The sequence below is a fragment of the Mchenga conophoros genome, linkage group LG6 (genome assembly GCF_057382185.1).
Source record: "Mchenga conophoros isolate Kocher_MC1m ecotype Shallow Benthic linkage group LG6, M_conophoros_male_GT1.1, whole genome shotgun sequence".
Classification (NCBI taxonomy): Eukaryota; Metazoa; Chordata; class Actinopteri; order Cichliformes; family Cichlidae; genus Mchenga; species Mchenga conophoros.
In genome coordinates, this window is record NC_140531.1 from 22409203 (window position 1) to 22434014 (window position 24812).

Genomic DNA, 24812 nt, shown 5'->3' on the forward strand with positions numbered 1-24812 from the left:
AGTGATGAACTCATTACTATACAGTGGTCCCTCGTTTATTGTGGAAGTTTTTGGGGAACATTTTCACACTTTTCTCTCTTGTTTAAACACTCTCAAAGTTCAAACCTTCGTAGAAAAATAAGTCCAGTATTATAGAATGAAACCAAAGATCAAACCCTGTTTTGAGGGGTTCATATTCAGGGCCCAGAACATGGGAATAGAGCAGCTGCGAGAGAATTCAACATTAATGAATCAATGGTAGTAGCAAGCAAGAAGAATGAGTTGAGTAAAGTTTGACTTATCTGACTGTTTTGTTTTGCTTAATGCGCCTTATAATCAGTTGTGCCATATGCTCTGAAAAATACGGTAATTTCTACCTTCCTTTAGCATGTCTAGAAGTTCAACTTTTTGTGCGATGGTTAGCATATTCCTCTGCCTTTGGGTGCTACCGCATTTTATCGACACTGTTGTGTTTGTTGAGAAGAAAACTTACAAACATACAGTACAGCACTTCAGAGTCACACTGCTAGCAATCGAAGATTTATGTAAATTTGACAAGCTGAACGCATTCTTTACTGTAAAGGAGACACAGCACGAGATTGACTGACAATGGTCTACAGCCAGTCAAGACGCAGAACACAATGCGCTGTTAAAAAAATAAAATACAATAAAAAAATATCAGTGAAACAGCGAGGCCGCGAAAGGTGAACCGCGTTATAGCGAGGGATCTCTGTATATAATATAATATAATACTATAATAGACAAAACAAGAACCTGAAAGTGAATCTACTAAATAGAAACAATATTCAATTCTAGTCAGAAACTCTGTCACAATAAGCCAACGTGATCAAAGTCTGCTTCAGCCATCTGTTCAGCTTAAAAGGCAAAGTCATTTGCGATGAGCCAAAGTCCCTGGCTGTAAACCAATACAGTTTAACAACCTTGTAACAAGTGATCCAGCCAAGGTGCAACCAGAAAGTAATTGCTGCTCTGATACTGAACTGTAACAATTATAGCTTGTTTACTTGTTCATTAATATTGACACCATTAGACTTCAGAAATTCTCCAAACATTATTTACTGCAAACAAATGAGTGGATTACCAAAAGTTATGACTTTGCTCTGGCTATGGCTGGTAACTTAAAACCGTTTGTTATGTTTATGTCATAGATTTATCTACCTGTGTCACCAGGGGCTCCAGAAGCCGCTCCACAGTCAAGGTGCGAATTTCAAGACTCTTTGGGTCCCATTTCAATAGGATAGGGGAGGTGGCGGTCGTCATGGTCTCTGTTAAAAACAAAATAATTAAAAGTTAGAAACATAACATAAAATGTATTGGACATGAAAAAAAAATCTTACAATTTGCACAAAGTAAATTTCCCCATGTGCTATTGAAGGTATTCTGGGGTATTTACATATATAATGTGTTCAAAAAGCAATGTTTTGCTGATAATGGTACAGGGGGGCAGAATTAAAAACGTGCAGGTATGTATGTATGTAAAGCCAGCCAGATGATAAGTGCACAAACACAATAGGTTTCAGAGTGGGTCAGGCTTTTGATGGGGGGGTAGCCTTTCTACAGCAGCATTGTGTTGTGGATCGTTTCAATGGAAGGCAAAGTTTCAGTGGAGTCTGAAAACAGCAAATGCTGGCTCTGCACATAAAAAAAGCTCAGTCAACAATCCCATCAAACCATCAATGAAAGAGTGGTCACTTCTCTAACCTTAAGACAGTGTAATTAACTTTAATAATTAACACCACCAGTACAATATATGTCTGCTAATCTGTAATCTACTGAGTATAGCTGTAATAAATTCAGAGAGAACTCTATTGTGTATCACTTTAAAGGTATTTGTCATTCTGTAGAGTTCTGGCCTACATTTGTCCACACTCCTTTAGAAGAATCTGAGCAGCATTTTGATTACGTCAAAGTATTCAGGTACAAACACTGCATTATTGTGCAACTGTACAATGAGAGAATGCAAATGAAGAGAAACAGTGAAGAAGGAGTGGGAAATGGGATGAAAGCTTGTTAAAACTTGGAAACAAACTAAGCCCCAAGTTCAGCTCCTTCAGTTAATCCGACCACCTCCTCAAGAGCTTCCTCTGCAGAAAAGGGCAAAACCAAAAGTCACATTAAGCTCTGCAATATGAGTCTCAACTGGGCAGTTCTTCAGACAATCTGTACTAAACTAGAACTATTTTTTTGAGGGTAGGTTGGTTTTTGTTTTTTGGAGGGTTCTTTTGGGGGGGACTCAGTAGGTTACATTAGGTGAATGTGACTACTGAACAGCTGGTATGGGGGGTAGCAGTCTGTTGGTACTGTGGGGATGTTTCTACGGTAAGCAATTTCAGAATGGGCCAACTGGGACTGGCCAAGTCTACTGCCAATGTCAATGAGGCAGAGGGGAATAAATAATGTGAATAGGAATGACAGATCTGGGCCACAGGCTCCCAACACTACACACAGCAGGTTAAGATAGATGGACAGAAGGAAATGTAGCAACCTGGCACTACTGATAATGGTGGACCTTTATTTTTAAAAAGTTTGCAGGCCTGTACTTATGCTCATGTCATTACATTTTTGTCGCCTGCAAGGAAATGTGAGGGACAATGAATCAGACCTTGTGCGTCAGCTCATCAATCTATCATGCACAGCACTTTGACAAAACCTAAGGGAATGATGAATGTACTTTCTCTGCTCTGACATTTTCAAAATGTAACAAACTTGTATTAGCAGGTAAGAGTAGGGGGCTGGCTGTAATATGGCAGAATTCTCACTTACTTCCTTGAAAGACAGACATTTGTGCAACTACTGCTGCAGTGAACATGAGGCAGATATTTTTAAGATCCATAATCCAGTATTTAAATGAGTGCAAGCTTGCTTTCATTGTAATAGCTGATTTTACTAGATGACGTAACATGTGTTACTAGTAGGTTTAATCCGCTGTACTTAGTTGAAATATGAGTAAGGGTTTTTTGCCATTTTCTGGTAAATTCACTCTTTACATCATTATGTTGACTTTGTAAAGGAAGAAACTATACGGTCTGCTATTTAGAACAACATCATCATTTCTACAGTATTTTAAAACACTTAATAATAGTAATGGATTGCTACTTAGAGTCAAGATAATGCAAATGACAGCTGTTCTTGTCAAAACTAGTTAGACAGTTTTTATGATATTAAAATGTTCCTGGCAGAGCTTTGTATGTACAATAAGAATAAGCAGAAGTGATGTGAATGCTTGAGGCAGAAGAACACGCCATAGACGGGAAAACAGCAGCACTGTGAAAAATACCAGTGCCCTATTGTAATGTAATAAACAGTTCACTGGTGTATGTCAGTGTAACTTCTCAAACACCAAGATGCAAATTATTTGTGATACCTTATCTAACCAAGCCATAAAAGAAGGGGACTGTGTCTATTGAGCTATTGGTTTTAAGTCACAGATGGTAGTTACAACTGAAGGGAAAATGTCAAAATCAGTGGTGACTGCATTAAAGTAAAAGTGCTGAAAATAAATAGCCTTTATAAAGTTTATAATAACTATTTTGACTGAATCGGCCGAGTAGTCGATCTGCCAGCTACTTTGATATTCAACATATTGTCTAGGTTATTTGTATTTATAGAAATACTACCAAGCCTTGTAATCATAAACTAAACATCTTTTAGTTGTGGACTGCTCTTCATACCAAACATGACATTTCATATGTCGCCTAGGATTCGTTTAATGTTGGTTATGAACATTTTTCATCTTCCTCTGACATTTTAATGACATTTTAAACACCAAACATTTGGTTACTAGGGTAACCCCATGAAAACAGAGTCTGAACAGCAAGCAGCATTTGAAAGAAAATTAATTGGTTAGTCAGAACCATAATAAATTGCAGTGCAATAATTAAGTCATGCCGATAATGATAGCCCTTCCTGTTTTTACACTGAATTAGTATAAGCTATGGAGAAAAGTAAAGAAAGCATGCTTTCCACAGTAATGACTACACACTACTCATCACTGCAACACCACAAATGAACAATAAATCACAATCAACGTGTGCAAGTGAATAACATTACTATAATATAGCCAGTGAAGGTGAATGTTCAGATGGTTTATGGGTTGTTTTTTATTAATATTAAGTTCACTGTCATCTACCACGTATCTGTAATGCACCTATGTTAATAATAAATCAAAATGTTTCAAAAATAGTCCAAAGCAGGGTTTCCGATGATGCAAAGCAGAAGCAGGAAAGAAAGTAGAAATTCAGTCAGGATGTTTCGACAAGATTACATCTTTCACAGAGCCAGAATATAAACAGCTGAGCGACTGCCATCTGTCAAAGAGATGTCATCTATAACATCATTATTCACCACATTCAGCTGCACAGTGTAACAACAAATATGATGAAACAGAATGATATGTGGGGACGCATTTCTGAAGAAAAAAATCAGACTCTCATGTTTATCAGTAATACAGTACTGCCATCTGACTGAATGGAGTCACATATTCATAGTTTTCAATGAGGTGGCTGGTATTGAGAGCCACACGACGGAACGAACTGGTCAACATTGGACACTTCATAGTACCGCAGCACCAGCTCATTAATTTTCTACCATTTAAACCACAAATGAAGAAAACAAATTACCAACTCCATTATTTCAATCACTGAAAACAGTGAAGTCCCTGCCAGAGCTTGACTTTGTCTGTGTTTACATATATCTTACGGAGGATCCTTCCACAGTGAAAACGTACAAAGGTACAGGCAGTTGTAAGGATTTTCAATCTGGATAGGTCAATAACGCTCCCTTTAAGCAGGTGAAGGGCACAAAATTCGTCACTGTCACAGCAAGGGTGAGTGCTAATTAGCAAACAGAGGTAGCTAATGTTAATCAATTGGTCATTAGTTTCAGGGTCAATGTGGTCAGAGTTCTGGAGGAGTAGTGACACAGTAATGTATTTTAAAGGTTATATGACATTAATCCAAAAGAACCTTAATTGACAACCTGGGTTACTGATAAGATTTGGTCATTTAACCACTATGCATGTACAGCAGGTGTCAGGAGAAGTGTGCAATTTGCATGCAATGTTATAACACACACGTCACCAGCATGAGTTAACAAACTGAATAGCTGGCAATTGGTGCATCTCATTAGGGCCATTTCAAATACAATTTTGGGCGGGTTTAAAGCATCAGTAGTAATCAACAGCAAATAATATACGTTTCACCAGGTGAGTGAGATGAGGTTAGCTCTAATTTGCTGTGATTTCAGATATATTTATACATAAAATGGTCAATTAGGGATAAAGTTAGAAAGAACCCTGGAGCTCTTAGCTTTCCTTAATTTTTCCTCTCACCATGCATGTCTGCTGTCACTCTGAAGCCTAGCTGCTTCCTTTCACAATGTATACAGCAGAGAGAACGAGAGAGTAGTATTTCTAGGCTTGAGAGTGCGACACTATTGGACAGCACCATGATAATGTCCCCACATACTTTTGAAATGTGTTTAGTTAGCCCACTAAAAGTGTATGAAAAGGTGTTGTTTAAAAAACAATGAGATCAACTCTTTTGGGACTGGTGATCCCAGTCCCAAAAAAGAATACCCGCTTAACTAACAAATAGCTGAACAGAGGAATATTTGGATATAGCCTTATTTATAACTACCCACTGCTTTGGCAAACCAAACAGGCAAAAACAATACGTAATGGACAATGGAATAAATTGCCATGCCCCAGACTGGGGCCTATTATGTGAGGTCATTGAAAAATATTGATAAAAATGAACCACAAGTGCATATTATGCAGCCACTCTCATTTCACTGCACATTTTTATCTCAACAGTGCTGTCCCGAGATTAAAGAAACAAGTATAAAGTGTTAGTTTGTTAAGTGACTTGCATTCTGTTTCACAGTTTTCATGATTTGGCATCATGCTCTCAACTAACAACACTGTGAAAAGGTGCACACATTCAAAATAGAAGAGATAACATGACACAAAAAGAGTATCATCACAAACAGCTTCTAGATTTACCAGAGATAGCTACAGAAGTGGGACAATAGTTTATCTACTTGTCATTGTGGCACTACATTTGCTACAATTATAGCTTTGTACTTTAAATAAACTCCAGGGTACCACAACACCCCAGGGAGAGTGTCCTCTGTGAAGGCACAGATTTTCTTTCTTGTGGATCTATTTTGTCTAATTAGTATGTTTTACTCAAAAGCATCTCAAGTGTCTTCGACTGACTGGAAAAACCACATTAAAAGCAAGAAATTACCTGCCTATAAACATGATGAAGGGTTTTGATCCAAAGCTACAATGATGAATTGGTTGCTGAATCAATCAGAAGCTACTGTGATAATCTCTTAACTCCAATTTCTTGATTTTGAATATTTTCTGGTAGTCAGTTTTTTTAACCATATTCTGATAGTTTATAGAGCAAACAGCAAACATTCTGATCATGAAAATAATCTGCACGTTAATCTGCAATAAAAATAAATTCAGTCCACACTGATTGTCCTTTGAGTTAGCCATCTAACATTTTTTTGTCTGTGGAGTTAATCATTTAATTAAGGTTATTTGATAAATAGAAATAGAAAGTCCACAGTGACCTTTAAAAAGTTTGTAACATGTAGAAGATTTGTGTTATCTTTAACTGTTTGGACACTGAGAATCACTAAGATGCATAATGGTATGCAAAATATACAGCAACATCTATTCAAAAAAAAAAAGAAAAAGAAAGAAAAGGAAAAAGAAAAAGAAAAGCACAGGGCGTAACCCAGAATGGGTCATTTGTTGCACTGAGATGAGCGGGATACAGTCAGAACGGAGGATGTCACAAAAGTTTCTAAAGCTCTGGGGACTGCCTTTAACACATGAGTAAGAAAAAAAAAGCAAATACAGAAAAAGCACATTCAGGTTTTTTAAAGCGCACAAGAAATCTACAGTTTTGTCACACACTGTTTTCAGCATGCTATAAATTTGTGTGTTTTTGTCTTTTCACAGACACATGTGCAGACACAATCTAGGGATGTACCAGTTTTTGCAGAATTGTTTACCATCACGTTCCCATTACACAACGGTTTTCTCCTGCCTCAGGACAGGCTTTTGGGGAAGAGTAATTAGGTTTCAGAAGGTTTAGAGTAGCACAATTCAAAGAAGGAAAATGGGCCATGTGCTAGAATTTTTAGATTTATTCAAAAAAAAAAAAAAATCTGTGATGCACCAACACTTGCATAAATAATCTACCCTCTAGGCTGAACAGTAACAGCTATCAATGGAAATTTAAAAAGTTTTAGAATCAGGGACAGAAAAGTTTTATGAGCAGCACCATGGCTCGTTATAAACTTGTTTCTATGGTCTTAATTAGCCACGTTATTAAAATTACAAAACAAAAATTATTATAATCAACAAAGCACGTGCTTGATCAATTCCAGTTTTGAAATGCTCTCTACCAAATGATAAAATAATGCCATGTCATGTTCAGTTCAGTTCAGTTCAGTTCATTTTTATTTCAAACATTTCAAACATGTGCCTTCACAATCATTACAAAATATCATTCCATTATTTGTTTGAAAAGGAGTAGGCTGAAGTATTTACTTATTTGTCCCTACCCCCTCAAGTTTTACCTCTCATTCATTAAATTTTTTTTTGTCTTAAATTAAACAAACAACATATGAAACATATGAAACATATGAAGTAAAACAAAACATAACATACATAAATCAAAACAAGAAATTAGCAAGCCCCACCACAGTATAGTTTCTTTCATATGAAAAATACAGAATGTGTATATTTGCAGATACACAAGTTATGGAAAAACAACAAACCAAAACAAAACAAAAAAAACAAAAAAGAACCGCAACACCATTTCCAGCAACATTACCGTCCTGGGTTAACCCCGTTTTCTTCATTCTTATACTTATTTAAAATTAGGTTTTTATATTTTACTTTAAACTGTTTTATGTTTTGACTGTCTTTTATTTCTTCTGTTAGACTGTTCCATAATTTAACTCCTGCAATTGAGATAGACATAGTTCTTAAAGTTGTTCTAGCACTTTGTATTTTTAAATTCCATCTCCCTCTTAAGTTATACCCACCTTCTCTTTCTATGAACAATTTACAGATTTCTTTGGGAAGCAGTTTATTTCTTACTTTATACATTATTTGATAGCTTGCATTTTGACAAAGAGTGCATTTGTATGGTCCCTGTACCCTACATTATTTATTAATCTAATGGCCCTTTTCTGTATTATAGTTATTGTTTGTGTGTTACTTTTGTATGTGTTTCCCCAGACCTCTACACAGTAGCTCATATATGGCAGTAGTAAAGCACAGTATAAAATGTGCAGTGCTTTCTGATCCAACATATGCTTTGCTTTCCCCAGGACGGCAATGCCCCGTGCCAATTTCCCCCGAACATAAGTAATGTGTGGCTTCCAACAGAGCTTGTGGTCAATGATCACCCCAAGAAATTTTATTTCATTTACTCTTTCTAAATATACATTGTCAACACATATTTCTACTTCGATGTTTTTCTTTTGGTTTCCAAACAACATAAATTTGGTTTTATCTAGATTCAATGATAATTTATTTATATCAAACCACTTCTTTAATATCGTTAATTCCTGTGTGATCATTTCCAAAACCTGTGGCAACTCCACACCTGAACACAGTATATTTGTGTCATCTGCAAATATTACAAACTTTAAAATCTCCGATACTCTGCAGATATCATTTAAGTACATAATAAACATTTTTGGACCCAGTACTGAACCTTGAGGTACTCCACAAGCTATATCCATCAAATTAGATTTATATTCATTTATTTGTACATATTGTTGCCTATTCCCTACATAGCTTTTTAACCATTCCAAAACCACTCCCCTAAACCCGTACTTTTCCAGTTTTTTTAATAGAATTTCATGATTAACAGTATCAAACACCTTCTTTAGATCTAAGAAAACTCCGAGCGCATACCTCTTATTATCCATACATTCCGTTATCTTTTCCATTAAATCTATCAGTGCCAAAGCTGTTGATCTGTTGTTTCTGAACCCATACTGACTATCTGTCATTAATTCATATTTTTCCACAAAACTGTCAAATCTTTTTATGAAGAGTTTTTCCAGTATCTTAGAGAACTGGGAGAGTATTGACACTGGTCTATAGTTTGTAAAATGATGTCTTTCACCGGTTTTGTAAATGGGAATAACTTTAGCAACTTTCATTTTTTGTGGAAAAACTCCTTTTTGAAACGACAAGTTGAATATATATTTTAATGGTTTTACGATACCATCAATAACTGTCTTTACCGTTACCATATCAATATTATTCCAGTCTGTACTGGTTTTGTTCTTAAGTCCTCTAACTATGTCATAAATCTCTTTCTCTTCCACTGCTCTTAAAAACATTGAGCTACTATTCCTTTCAATATTTTCACCAGTGTCCCTTTCTATTCCATCAACCTTTATTTCTTCTGCCAGTTTTGGCCCTATGTTTACGAAGAATTCATTAAAGCCATTTACTATCTCTTCCATGTTATTAATACTTCTTGTCCCTTCTATAAAGTACCCAGGGTAATCATTATTCCTTGATTCATTTTTGATTATTCTGTTTAATACATTCCATATATCTCTTGTGTTATCTTTATTGTGTTCTAACCTTTTAATGTAATACTCTCTATTACAGGATCTCATTATATTAGTTAATTTATTTTTGTAAGTTTTATACTTCATTTCAGTTTCTATTGTTCTCTTTTTTATGAATTCTCGATATAGGGTATTCTTTTTTTTTGCTGGCATTTTGTAGTCCTTTTGTCATCCATGGTCTTCCTGCATAATTGTGTTTCCTATTGATTTCAATTACTGGGCAGTTTTTATCAAGTAATGTGTTAAATGTTTATGTGTTAGTTTTATGGTGAAGGCCTCCCTGCTTAAATTGTGAGTTGACACGTTACACACGTTCACAAAGTAATTCAGTACATAATAACTTATGTATGTAAAAAGAAGCCCCTCTGAATTAAATTTAGAAAAAGCCACCCAGAGGTTAAACAGCCAATATAATATACTGCAAACTCCAACTTAACTCAGTACTTCACAAGTGGAGTTCCTGCTAGTTTTATCAAGCGCTGCTGTTCAGCAATTCATTTCAGTGCCAGAAAGCAGCATCCTCACTGCTCAATTAATCACAAGCTTGCAGATACTGTGCCTTCCGAGTTTGGCAAAGAGTGCACACCAAATTGCAGCTTTGTTGTTAATTAGGTTTCTTGTTTTGTGTGTTGGTGTTTATAATACTTCAGTTGTCTTAGTACGTTAATTATGTCTGCCCACTCAATGCCCGATCGTTAATATAGGTTTCTGTTTACCGGTTGAAGAAACTACTGTGGAACCACAGTTTTTTCAGCATTATGGATTCGCCCTGAAAAACATAAAAAAATGGATTAAATAAGATATTTATTTTCATAGTGTTAAGTACTATACAATAATTGCACTCATTAGAAAACCTTCAGTAGGCCGGAGCAACTAAAATATATACATAACTTTAATCAAGATGTTTATTAGGTTAAGTGTTGCTCATCTGTGATGTTGCTTAGAAACACCTTCTGATTAAAACACACACTCACACAGATGGGCAGCACATATGCTTAGCGGTGACAGCAGGCTCACGTGGAATTTCCATACTCTTCCTTATTAGAGCGTATTTCCTTCAGGTACTGTGGTTTCCGCTTAAGTCTAAAGGCATATATGGTGAGCTATTTCAACTAAAGGATTCTTAGTGTTGGTCTGGTCGAATCCAGACTACTTAAAAATAATATCCGGAAACGGATGGATTAAAATACAAGCATGAACTGCAGACTGACAGTATTTCAGATGCACTTTGGAAGCCATATGCAGGAACTCATAAATTGTCTAAAACACTGAATTAACCATAGAATTTTTTATGTAGCAGTGGCAAAACACACATGATTTCCAGTGTATTATCTTGGGGCTTCAGACTGTTCTTTTTGATTTTCCAACTTCCATGCCTCTTCTGTCTATCTAACCTAGGAATGGTAATGAATTTAGCACAAATAAAACACAGAAGCAAGAACTAAGACGACCAAGACATTAACAAAGTCAACCACAAATTGTAAAACCTCCTACAACTTCGAATGTGTTATTAAAAAGCATTCAGAACAACACCAACATTTTTTTGTGACTTTGACTTCTGCTTCCTCAAAACTCCCCTTTTAACTAATTTTAGCCAAAATGTTCCGACCAGAATGAAAATTGTGAAAGTGAGCAACAACTGTGAAGCTGAGGGTCATGTACACAGAGGGAGAGAGCACCAGGACAGATATTTAGTGCTCTCTCTCAGCTTGAATGACATGTTTTATTATTAGTGTGCAGAGATGGCAGCAATGCGGGAGTGGCAACAATGGCATCCGTAGCAAGTTCGCCACATGCTGCCATTCTCTGCAAGTCAGCTCATTTGTCACCTAATGTAGGGTGTTCTTGATACTGTCTGTTTTTATTGCCCATTAAACAATATTATTACCTCTGGTTGTGCTTGTGTCAGCTATTCTTTGAAATAACGCTGATGACATGGCAGAGAGACAACTGAAAACGGATGTAAAGTAATTACCTCAGTCAGCCAGATGTGAACTGGGTATTGTCTGGGTTTAAAAGGTGGGTTTCTGTGCACTCAGTTGTGCCTGAATCTTTATATTTCTGCCTTTTTCAAATCACCTCATAAGTTGGTGTGATCAGAATACCTAACCTTAATATAAATTAATGATACCAGAAGATAGAGAGGTGTTGTAGGCCTAAAGACTGATCGATGACCCCCTAGCAACCACTGGCTGCTGGTAAAAATGTTTTACTCAACAAGCTAATGAGTAGTGGCTGGATGTCTGTAAAAAGTATTGCTAAAGCCAGAACCACTCACATCTAAAACCATTAATTGACCTTCTGGAAACCACCAGTTGCTAGGGAAAAATATAGATATTCTCCAACTGGCGGCGAGTAGTTGCTGAAAGTTGCTGGCTATCACTAAGTGTAATGGGTCAAAAAAAAAGTATTTGGTGCTTTAAGAAAAATAACCACACCATTGGCTGGTCACTAGCCTGTTGCTGTAGTTGTCTGTGCGCGTGGAATATGACGACTTCACTGGAAACACTGGCCGAGTGCTCACTGAGTGCTAGTGAAATAGTGAAAAATGAAACTGGAAAAAGAGATCATTAACTTTCAAAGTAAAAGTTGTACCTCTTGAAACATGTTGATTTCAGCATTAAGACCCATTTTTTATTTTGAAAGAGAACATTCTGTGTTTCCAGTTTGCATTGCATTTTTTCACTAGTTTCACTATTTGGTCAATACTTGGCGAGTTTTTACAGACATGTCGCTATTGCGGTGCTCTACTGCCAAGCAAAGAGATGACAACAAGGGTTTTGGTCTAGCACCCTTGATACTGGTCAAGGAATTCCCTGCCGATTCCCTGAGATTCCGACCAGTATCTCACAAAGACCTAAGCTATACAATCACTAACCAGCAAAATAACAACCCAAAAGCAATTAGCTAGCCTATTGAAAAATAATGCAATTGTTGAGTTAAATGTTAATCCAGCAACAGGAATCCTATTTTATATTTTACCAAAAAAAAGCACCCCGTAAAACTGAGAGATGTGCAAAAGCCAATTCAATTTTATTTGAGCAAAACCAAAATGAAGAAATCCCAGTAATAACAATGTTCAACAATGCACGCTCAAACATCCAGGTAAAGAAATCCCAAAAAGCTGATAATAACAAAGTTAATAGTAATAATAGTAATAAGAAAGCTACTATAACAGACAATTCATCAAATCCTTTGTTGACGAATTCTATGTAACAAAGTAACCAATAAATAATTGCTGAAGATGAACAAAATTGCTAAAGTTGTTAGGCTGTAATTGTGTTGTTTTTGTGGTAAAAGCTGATAAACATTAATCAGGTATGACCTTTTAGCTCGTTTTCATGCTCGTATCTAGTTTTGTCTGGTTCATTTCATTTTCAATGTCACAGCAATATTTAAAATGTGAGACAAACAAATTTCAAAAATAAAACCTTTTTTAATAAAGTGTGTTCAAAATAATTTGCTCCATGTCTTTATTCAGTGAGCACAGGCTTGAGTTCTGCTGCACATAACTGGGCTAGTGTACCTATCAAAACAGATATGTGTAGTACTGTAGTAAAGCAGACATTTCTGTATTTATTCATGCCGAGTCACACTGTCAGCGCGAAATTGAATACGGTTATCACACTTCACAGATCTTTCTTGCATTGTGAATGCCTAGTTGTGACAGACTATGCACATCTCTAGACCTGAGGATCTTGTTTAGAAGTAGACCAATATAAATTTAACTGCACTAACAATAAGTAGCAGCGAGAGATGCAGACAAGGGCTGTGACAGTTCATTAAGATGTCCTTTCAGACTCAGTAAACACCAGTAGCCCTTGCAACGACTCCTGAATTAAATCTTGTCAGAGAAAGATTCATTTACATATTAGTGACATTTTGATTAATGACAAATCAAATGATATGCCTCTCACACCTGAAGAACATATTGCCGAAAAGATCAAGCAGGAAGGTCCTATCATTAACCTAAAATGAGCACTCTGTCAAAGGAGGAAATCAAGCACTAAATGAAAAGTGGTGCTTTTAGACTGCCGCAAGACAAAGTCGAGGAGATAGCAAGGCTTTTTTTCCCCTTGGTATGAGCTGCACCCTTGTGTGAACTTACCACTGAGTAGAAATCCAAAATCTCCAGGGGGAAGATGGTGAAGAGATTTTTAAGGCCACAAGAAGCATTTCAGAGCTAGTAATCAAGGTGCTAGGTTTAAGTCTGCCTGCCTTAAAAATTATGGCATCCAAGAAGTCTAAATGTCATGAACATTTATTTTCCCTAATAAGGAATAAGATAATTAATTGTTAATTGTGTTAATTTCCCACTTAATGACAGAAGTTGTCTTAGTTCAACTCAAGATTATACAACCATCGAATGTATTGCTGACATGCAAACCCCAGGATCTGTCGGATATACTGTTTGTGGTTACTTCCTGTATTAAGGTCAGAATTTCAAATATTATACAAATATATAGAGAAAGATTCATGTATCTATTATATAAAATATATAAAAATAGACACCAAGGTTGCATGAAGTATTCTTTTCTCAAGCATTGTGAACTTGCATAGGTATTTGGGTTTTTTTTAGGGTTTTTTTCTTTTCTTTTTTTTTTTAATCTTGTGTTCTCACCTAAATGCGTCTTGTCTGGGTGCTGCTGTTTACTTTTCACAGTCCAAATACATGATTGTTTAGGTTAATTAGTGAGTCTGAATTGCCCATATGGATGTAACTCTGAATGATTGTCACTCTTGCTATGTTAGCGCTGTGATAATAGCTCACATGATGGAGGAGTGTTTTGCAGAGGATTCACACCTTGGCCTCTGTGATGGTAATGGCCATGTGGTTTTTTTCTGGCTCATGTGATGACTCACAGGATTAATAGTGGACTACCTCCAAGGGGACAACCCCCACTAGGGGTTTAATACCTTGGACTCATCATCAGTTGTTTTAGAACTGAAGAGGATTTTTGGATGAGAGGCAAGACATCTTCAGAACAATGTGCCCATACATTTTTGTCATCTACCAGATAACACAAATGCTGAATAGAGTATCTTTATCTAAATGCATATAAAGCTAGAATTTTCATTTTTGTCTAAAAACAATATCGCTATCCCCCACGGTGCATGAATGTTACAATCCACATACTCAAAACACACTCAAGTGCACTCTAACAAATGATTCAACTGTAAAAAATAAATAAATAAAACAATTTAAAAAAACAAAAACAGGAAATCACACTGTCAAAGGTCATCAAAGTGTCCATTTTTAATTTTTATCCAGTTGTATTTCTTGACACAGACAAAAGGCACATGATTTAACCCTGACAGACTGGTGACCTGTTTGGACTCTACACTGCCTCTCCCCCTCTGGTTAATAGTTTAGGAGGTCCCACATGTCCATCATTATTGAATTTAGATGCCACTGAACAATCCTCTTCATTTGTTGTTAAACACTTGCCTGCTACTCATTCATCCATTTTTCTTTTGACTATGCAATGCAGTGTCATGGTGGCTTGAGCAATATCCCAGCTGTCACGGGGTGATCACATTCACACTTACAACCAATTTAGAATTGCCAGTTAACCTAACATGCACGTCTCTGCACTGTGGGAGGAAGCTGAAATACCCAGAGACAACCCACACAGGCACAAGGAGAACACAAAGCTGGGGGATTTGAACCTAGGACCTTCTTGCGGTTAGGTGACAGTGCTAAACGCCACTGCTAGTTATATGATATATATTTCTATGCCAGTGCTAGTGTTTTACATATTTTATGGTTTTTGTGGTGACAGTACCAATATCACAGGCCACCATATAGAGTTTTTTGTTTGTTTTTGTTTTGAAGACTTTTTAATCCCAGTGAAGAGCTCTACACTGGGCATTGATTTTGGTCAGCAGCTCCCTCTTTCTTTCTCCCCCACCCTCTGTTTTTGTATGTTTGTGTGAACAGTCTCTATGCAGACTGAATCAAAACAAGATCATTTATGGAAGAAAGGATTATTGTTCGCTTTACCCCTGTAAGAAAACAGGATGCTGAATCCCTGAATAAAATCAATCCCAAATGGTCATGAACCTGTATATACAGTGGGGCAAAAAAGTATTTAGTCAGCCACCGATTGTGCAAGTTCCCCCACCTAAAATGATGACAGAGGTCAGTAATTTGCACCAGAGGTACACTTCAACTGTGAGAGACAGAATGTGAAAAAAAAATCCATGAATCCACATGGTAGGATTTGTAAAGAATTTATTCGTAAATCAGGGTGGAAAATAAGTATTTGGTCAATAACAAAAATACAACTCAATACTTTGTAACATAACCTTTGTTGGCAATAACAGAGGTCAAACGTTTACTATAGGTCTTTACCAGGTTTGCACACACAGTAGCTGGTATTTTGGCCCATTCCTCCATGCAGATCTTCTCGAGAGCAGTGATGTTTTGGGGCTGTCGCCGAGCAACACGGACTTTCAACTCCCGCCACAGATTTTCTATGGGGTTGAGGTCTGGAGACTGGCTAGGCCACTCCAGGACTTTCAAATGCTTCTTACGGAGCCACTCCTTTGTTGCCCGGGCGGTGTGTTTTGGATCATTGTCATGTTGGAAGACCCAGCCTCGTTTCATCTTCAAAGTTCTCACTGATGGAAGGAGGTTTTGGCTCAAAATCTCACGATACATGGCCCCATTCATTCTGTCCTTAACACGGATCAGTCGTCCTGTCCCCTTGGCAGAAAAACAGCCCCATAGCATGATGTTTCCACCCCCATGCTTCACAGTAGGTATGGTGTTCTTGGGATGCAACTCAGTATTCTTCTTCCTCCAAACACGACGAGTTGAGTTTATACCAAAAAGTTCTACTTTGGTTTCATCTGACCACATGACATTCTCCCAATCCTCTGCTGTATCATCCATGTGCTCTCTGGCAAACTTCAGACGGGCCTGGACATGCACTGGCTTCAGCAGCGGAACACGTCTGGCACTGCGGGATTTGATTCCCTGCCGTTGTAGTGTGTTACTGATGGTGACCTTTGTTACTTTGGTCCCAGCTCTCTGCAGGTCATTCACCAGGTCCCCCCGTGTGGTTCTGGGATCTTTGCTCACCGTTCTCATGATCATTTTGACCCCACGGGATGAGATCTTGCGTGGAGCCCCAGATCGAGGGAGATTATCAGTGGTCTTGTATGTCTTCCATTTTCTGATGATTGCTCCCACAGTTGATTTTTTCACACCAAGCTGCTTGCCTATTGTAGATTCACTCTTCCCAGTCTGGTGCAGGTCTACAATACTTTTCCTGGTGTCCTTCGAAAGCTCTTTGGTCTTGGCCATGGCGGAGTTTGGAGTCTGACTGTTTGAGGCTGTGGACAGGTGTCTTTTATACAGATGATGAGTTCAAACAGGTGCCATTCATACAGGTAACGAGTGGGGGACAGAAACGCTTCTTACAGAAGACGTTACAGGTCTGTGAGAGCCAGAGATTTTCCTTGTTTGAGGTGACCAAATACTTATTTTCCACCCTGATTTACGTATAAATTCTTTACAAATCCTACCATGTGAATTCATGGATTTTTTTTTTCACATTCTGTCTCTCACAGTTGAAGTGTACCTCTGGTGCAAATTACTGACCTCTGTCATCATTTTAAGTGGGGGAACTTGCACAATCGGTGGCTGACTAAATACTTTTTTGCCCCACTGTAAATGTATCCAAAACAGAGTGGATTCAAGCTGATGCTGGCAGGGTAGCATATGTTCATATCATGCTACTGTGGCCTCAGTCAGGCCTAGAGACTGGTGGGCCATGGCCTGATAACCTGTAAGGGAAAAATGTGTATTCTCTAACTGGTTAGTGAGTGGTTTCTGGAAGTTGTGTGAAATTGGTCACAAAGAGGGTGTACAACCAAAAATATCCATGTGGTTCCTTTGGTTGCTAGCAGAATGAGGCTTTCACCAATAGTTTGATATAAAAACAACCTGAATAAAATGCCAACTTATCTAGAAACACTTGCTAACTAACAATAGAGCAGTCCTGACTACTACAGTGCTGTACACAAAGCTGCTTAAATTGACTGAGAAAAGAGTGGACTGGGTAAGAGTTATGAGAGTTTATCCTTTCTCTCACAGAATGTTTTGATAACTATTTTGACAGACTTATAAAAAAAAAAAACTCACCCCAAGGAGAGACAGACACAGTCTGGACCAGAGTTATTAGCTAAACAGAGTGCCAAGCATATGAAAAGTCTAAGCAATGCAATTATCTATCCAATTCATTTGTTTTGAATATTTCCAGCCTCCAACCAGCAGCAGCTGAAGCAGCAGGAGAGGTTCAGGAAGAGAAAGCTGTAGCTAATGAAGAGAGTGATGTAGGAGAGGAGTACAGCAGCCAACATGCTGCTGTGGGAGAGCAAGCAAGGGCAGAAGCAACAGTTCCACACGCACCCGTCAGCTATAGCCACAAATAGAATCCAATTCTGTCATGGTCCCAGCTGTGCATCTCCCTGATTCGTAGTGTTTCTGCTGCATTTTTCTTCTTCGTGTTCTTTGGTTTCCGTGTTTGTCCTTTCTGGGTTTGTTTATGTTTACAACTGTGGCATTTTATTTCTGCACTGCTGCCAGTTCACCTGTACACAGGCCTCAACTGCCCAAAAATCACATTTTTTTGTCTTTATAACAAAAAAAAAGGGGGGGGGGGGAAGAAACACATAATTGAGCACCTAGACAACAGACAGCCATCGGCAGTGCTATATGTTTTCTTTTGCAATTAATGATCAACTCAAACCTTATAAACTTAGCACAAAAAAATGAAGGAAGTTAGGAAGTTTAGTTGATCATTTCTTTGTTACAATTCTCCTTGGCAGTAAATCTTATACCTTTGGAAAGTCTGTTTATTTCCCCTTAAACGGTGCCAGATTTTTATGGAAAATGCACTTTATGGGTTGAGCAGCAGAGTTCAGTATGTGGGTTGTCCCCATAAAGAACTCTGTCAATGCTAAACAGCTTGTACTGCTTTGACTCTTGTTTTGAATTTCATCAGGTGTCTGACTGGTGCTTAATTAGCAGCACCTGTGAGCAAGAACCCTGCTACAGTTCGAGTCTGCTCCAAGCATCCCAGATTTCACTGATATGGGTAGGACCCGTGCCACAGGGCAACTTCAAGCTGTTCTTTTTGCAAAATCAAGTTGCACCAATATTTGGAATGAGCCTTGAAATCATCTCCAAAATGAAGGCCATATGAGAGGCAACATCAAAGACAGGCCAATAAGTGGGCACCCACAGGGAGAAACACCACAAAAAGACCATTTCGTCAGTCTGTCAGCACACAGTCTACAGATTTGTAATCATGTTTGCTGGACAATACAGCATACGGCTCTCTACCCAGACAATCTTCAGAGCTGCCAGTAGGCCTATCATGACTGCTCTTCACCATTAGGCCGGTTTGGGCCGCTGTCACCAACATGTGCACTGGAACTTGAAGGTGTTAAGGAATGTTATGTTCCTCTATGCTGATGACTCTAGATTCTGCCTGCAGGTTATTACATATATTTGTCATGGTCTGGGTGGTTTTCCACAGCATCAGCTCCTCCCCACTGGGTGGAGTCTTTGTTGTTCCTCACCAGATGGCAATCGTACCAGCAGTATTTATGACCGGCGCACTCAACTGGTCTTCGCCAGATTATCTGCCAACTTTAGTCAGTTCTCGGCCTCACGTCCGTTCCTTGGTGACTAATCGTGTGTATTAACCGTATCTCTGTTTTTCTCGTCAGCCTCTGAAACCCACCTACCAAGCTCTCCTGGATACCAGTTTGCTGCCGCCGGTAATCCCTCTCCGTTTTGGAGCTGCCATTCTCTCCTGCCTGCCTCCCTGCATTGAATGCAGCACCCACCTGGACCTCTCCTGCCTCCCCCCTCCACGCAACCCCCACCTGCAAGCTTGTAAGACAGCTCAGTGTACTATCCTTAGATTCACTCGCAACCCTCTGTGGGATTCCCCTGACTGCTCTGTCCTCTGTTTCAGTGCCCTGGCCCGCCACAGTTTCCCCTGCCCAGTACCTGCACCCAGTTATCCCTGCCATCTAGTTATCATCACAGTATTTTTCTCTCGCCTCAGACATCTAGTTTATGTTCATTGATTCTAGTCTGCACTTTCTGTTAGCCTCTGAGCATTGTAAAATAAAATCTCTTTTCGTTACACCTCACCCCTGGCCTCCGGTTTTGAATCTGCACTTGAGTCCATCCCATGTCCACGGGCCACTGCGCCTGACAATATTATTTAATATTGGATAATATGTTTGAATTTAGAATCCAGCTGTACACCAAAGATTCACCCACAAATCAAGCTCTTGCAGTGTAGGCCTATATCTGCTCCAACTATTTAATAATAATAATAATAATAATGGATACTTTATTGATCCCCATGGGGAAATTACTTGCTTTTCTCTGCATTTGACCCATTCACTCAGTGAAGCAGTGGGCAGCCCACTAAGCAGGCGCCCGGGGAGCAGTGTGTAGGGACGGTACCTTGCTCAGGGGTACCTCAGGGTAGCCGTTAAGTGGATTCGAACCGCCGACCTTCCGATCACGGGGCGACCACTTTACCTACTGAGCTATCCCTACTCCACTCTCCCTGAGAGGATTAAGTTCACCAGTATGGTGTAAATGCAACAAACTAAATTCAGGTTCAGCAACATTTTTCCAATACTGTTTGACCTTCTAGAAACTTTTGTTTGTTCCTGTGCTTTAGGTAGTGTAGTTGCTTCTTGCCAACACCAGCCAAGCTTCACTCCACCAGCTACCAAGCCTGCCTCTCCCATCTGTATTCCAGCAGACACCCTCCTCAACTCACTCTGTTAACAGTCCAAACCTATATTTCCCAGCCTCACTGCCAGCTACAACTAACTTTGAACCACTTCCCCACTTACCACAACTGCAACATTTAAACTGCTAAATTGAATAGATCCTTTTCCAATCTGTTCTTTTTTCAGTTGTTCTTTTGGATTGCCTCTTCAGCTCTTAACAGATTCTGTAAATCTGGCAAAGTGCAGTGCATAAAAAGAAACAATTAAAAAGACATTTATGTTAAAGTCTCATGAGTTACACATATTGCATCTCAAAGTGATGAAAAAGAATATTCAAGCTCACTACAGTCCTTATGTGTGATTTGACTATTTTCTCCTGTGATGGTCTTAAAGGCAGAATCACAATCAAGATGCCACCCTGCCTCATGTGCGTGTAAACATGGATTAACGTCACTACACTGAATGTATTAACAAATGAGGTTAATACATGATAAGCATTTAAGGAGCAGAGAAATTAGGACAAATTCAAGTGCTAAAACAAGTGGGGATTACTCATAATATTTACATTTACAACACTATATTCAAACAAAAATGCAAAACAAAAATATATAAATGCATAAACGGTAAATGCTAAAGCATATTTATTTCCCAGCCCCTTGTTCAGTATGTTTACAGTAGTTTTAATATCAGTAATATATAATATTATCAGTACTGACTAATTTCTATTTTAAGCATGGGCGAGAAGCCGGGTAAAAATAATGCTACAAGAGGAAGGTCCTCGAAGTTGAGCTTGCAATACTTTTAACACTCAAAAGGAAAATTATAGTCTTATTTACTGCTAGACCATCTGCTAAACTCTCCAACAAAGAAAGTTAGTGGCGAGTCAAAAAACGTATTAGCGCTTACAAGGCTGAGGCATTTAAAATGCATTTCAAATGAAATATCTGAATGGTTATAAAGGACCATAAATTGCACATTTTTCTCCCTGAGAACATGCATATTATTCAAAGGTAGAAAACAACATTTAAACACTGCTTGCAATGCATAAAATGGGCATCAGCTCTTTTTTTACCCTCTGACACCAACTTTGTGACTACAATCCCTGTCATTTGCCATTATGTAAAGTTAATATGCCAACACTGCACTGACCCAGATTCAAAGCAGAGTTAAATACATGCACACAGATGCGTGGAGCAGCAGGGGAATCTGTAAATGCAGAAGTCAAGGCTCAAACTGTCATATCGCTGTTCTCCAGAGCCGTGTTTTCAGAGTGTCCAAAAAAGCCTGATCAAAGTAGAGCACAAACTGTGAAATTCTCAAAGCAGTCATGTTCTCTAAGGAACTCAAAACCCTTTTTTAAATACATAATGTCTGCAACAAAAAGCTGAGTTACAACGTCTTCTGATAACCTACCCCCAACTGACTGGAAGTGATCCCTCAATCAAATGAAACACTTTTCCAAAAAGTCACATTTTGTCCTTTGGATATAGTCGGTGTTAGTAGAAAGGGAAATTGTAATCTTGAGTATATCGCATTTTACCCCACTCATCAGGATCTGTTTGAGTGGCAACCCTAGAAATATAGTAAAAGAAAAGAAGCTTTAGTATAAGGTGCAGGACAGCTGGTGAATGTAAAAGTTTTGTTTTTTTATCATGAAAACACAAAAGAAGATGAGTATCATAGAAAAAAAACCAATGAGTGTGTATACCTTGTAGAATGCATTATGTACTTCGTAGAGCTGAATACTTCAGTAGCTTTCAACTAATACCTAATTCTTAAAAGGATGACTAGGCACTGGTTGTGCAATTATCATTCAAATGTTCCTTTAAAGGGTTACTGGCATTTCTCCCTTCTACTGCAACTAAAACAATACATCACACAGGGTGAAGTCCATCAATACTTAAAAGAAACAAAAAAAACAAATCCTAGACTAATTGGCTTTTACTCATTAATCAATTTGTTATTCTCTTCCCTAACAAACAGGAATTTGTTTTTCTCATTATTCAGTGCACCCAAATTAACTTGAACATTGGAAAACTCAACTAAAACAATTCATGTTTTATATCCAAAGTGGTTTGCCATTTACCATTGCCATTCCCCAAATGGGCTTTTTTTTTTTTTTAATCTGTTTTCATTTAATCCAAATTATGTCAAAAAAAAAAAATTTTCATTAGAACAAATGTCTAAAATCTGTCAGACCTTCATCACACCATATCTAAACATTCAGTCAGCTGAAGTCACGTCATTTAAAACTGTCAGGATTATCATTATTAACACTCCTCTCATTGTCACTTTTCTATGGTGAGTCTGCTGCACAAACAGGCTCAGATCCACAGTCCTAGAATGCAGCTGGCAACAGTAATATTTGTTTCCAGTGATTTGCTGCAATCTATAGGCTATGCCAACCAGATCTTCCAAGTATGAAGAGAACTGGATATGCTGCACGCAAGTACAGAACACAAGAAAGATTACAGATTCACTGGATAGACAGCTGAATGAAATCAATGACCACCACAGCAGCAACCAGACCAGCCTGTAGGTAATGAAACATAAGACAAGGCAGGCAAAGGCTAGCTTGTTTCCAGCGATTGAGTTTTCAGTTAAGTTAAATATGTACATATACACATACACTAAAATACAGAGCTATATACTTAAAATCATAGATATTATTACTAGATGTATGGCAGCCCATGACAGTTTAGTTATGGTTTACTGTCTGGGATTAACTAATGACAGCAGTTTAGAATAAATAGGTCACATATAAATAAAGATTTATAATCCCACATCAGACATGAGGTTTGCCTTTGGAAGTGGAATACAGTTAAAAAGAATGAAGATGCATGCAATCTGCAACTTCTAAAAAAAAAATCAAACCATCTAGTGGATAACTAAAACCACTTCACTGTTTGTTTGTTTTTTATTACTGTTTTTATTTTATTTTTTAAATGTTATTTGGGGAATGCTCCCTGATTTGTGTTTAATTTCAAATACTGTAGAACTTGAGCACAGCAAAACTCATTGGCCAGATGAGAAAGTGATGGGAGGAAAGAGCAAACAGGACAATGAAAGTAATAAATGTTCTTCATGGATGCTGAACATGTATGTGTGCAGGTCATGGGTCAGGTTTTCCATGGCCATCTAATATTTAATATTATTACCATAGCCCTGTACGTTGTAGCAAAACAACATAATGGTCATTATCAGGTCAGCTTGAAAGACATATAAGTGGGCTTCTCATGATGCACATAATGTACATGTCCCCTGCTACATAACTTAAACTTTAACTTAGTCTTAAAGCCTCAAGCCCCCATCTTGCTGAACAGTAATACGTTGAAATCTTTCATGGTTGAGTACTCTTCTTTGAATTTTTATTTTTTTTTAAATGCTTTTAAAACATTTTGTGAGGTGTGAATGCGGGTATGAATGTGAGTGTCTCTGTGTTAGCCCTGTAACAGACTGGGTGTACACTACCTCTCACCCTAAAACAGCTGGGATTGGCTCCAGTAAAAATTGGTAACTGAAACTGTAAGGTAACTGAAATAGGGTAACTTTTGTCTACAAAAGATTTTTTTTAAAGAATCCTTAGTCCAAAGAACCGGTTGGAGGTCAATCCAGACCACCAGTCTTGCAATACATTGATGGAAATTCTGGAACATGACATATGGCTGTGACTGGGCTCCTTAGGCCAGGGACCATACTATAGCTTACATAATGAATCATGTTGTGTTCAATTAGACAAGCAATTAGGAGGATCAACTAACTAAAAAAGTGCCTACTTAGTTCATTACAGCATGTGAAGAGGATAAACGTTTTCTTACAGACCTCAACAGAAACTGGCTTCATTTTTGTTTTATTTTAAACCAGAGAAAAATGGCGAACGTGATCAATGTCCAGAAACAAGTTGTTTAGCCAAGGTTACTAAAGTTGACCAAAGCAAAGAATGTACATGTTCTTAATCTCATGAAAACATTTTTTTAGTGTTTCAAAGCACCTGACTGACTGGACCAAAGATGCATCTTTTAACAGGACAACCACTCTAAACCCACACCCAAGACAGCACTAAATCAACAGGAATAGAAACTAAGTCAACTGAAACTGTCCACTGAAGTTACTGTAAAAGAAAGCTAGCCTCTTGTTTAAAAACTCACACACAGGATCACTAGCTCTTGTAAAGTTTTAAAGCAGTGAGTTAATACTGGGTAACTATGAACGACTGTAGGCAAGAGAGAAAGGAACAGCAGGAAGCACAGTACACTGAAGTATGGGAATAATTTCTGAGAAATTGGGAAAGACGCTGAAAGCTGCATTCAGCCACTGCACTGTAGGGCATTTCTGTGAAAATCGGTAAGCAGCTGCAGATTCTAAGCCTTTAACACCCCAGTTTTTGGTTTATTTATAGAAAAGATCCATCTTAT

The 24812-nt window shown here is 38.1% G+C and overlaps 1 protein-coding gene across 1 annotated transcript in view; it reads right to left on the bottom strand.

Annotated features, from left to right (window-relative positions):
- Nucleotides 1–24812, bottom strand: part of ctnna2 (catenin (cadherin-associated protein), alpha 2) — a 336749-nt gene that overhangs the window by 302656 nt on the left and 9281 nt on the right. The window contains exon 2 of the mRNA XM_085276809.1: nt 1159–1265. Within this exon, the coding sequence (XP_085132935.1) occupies nt 1159–1260 (102 nt within the window). The 5' untranslated portion in view covers nt 1261–1265. The remainder of the gene's footprint in view (nt 1–1158; nt 1266–24812) is intronic.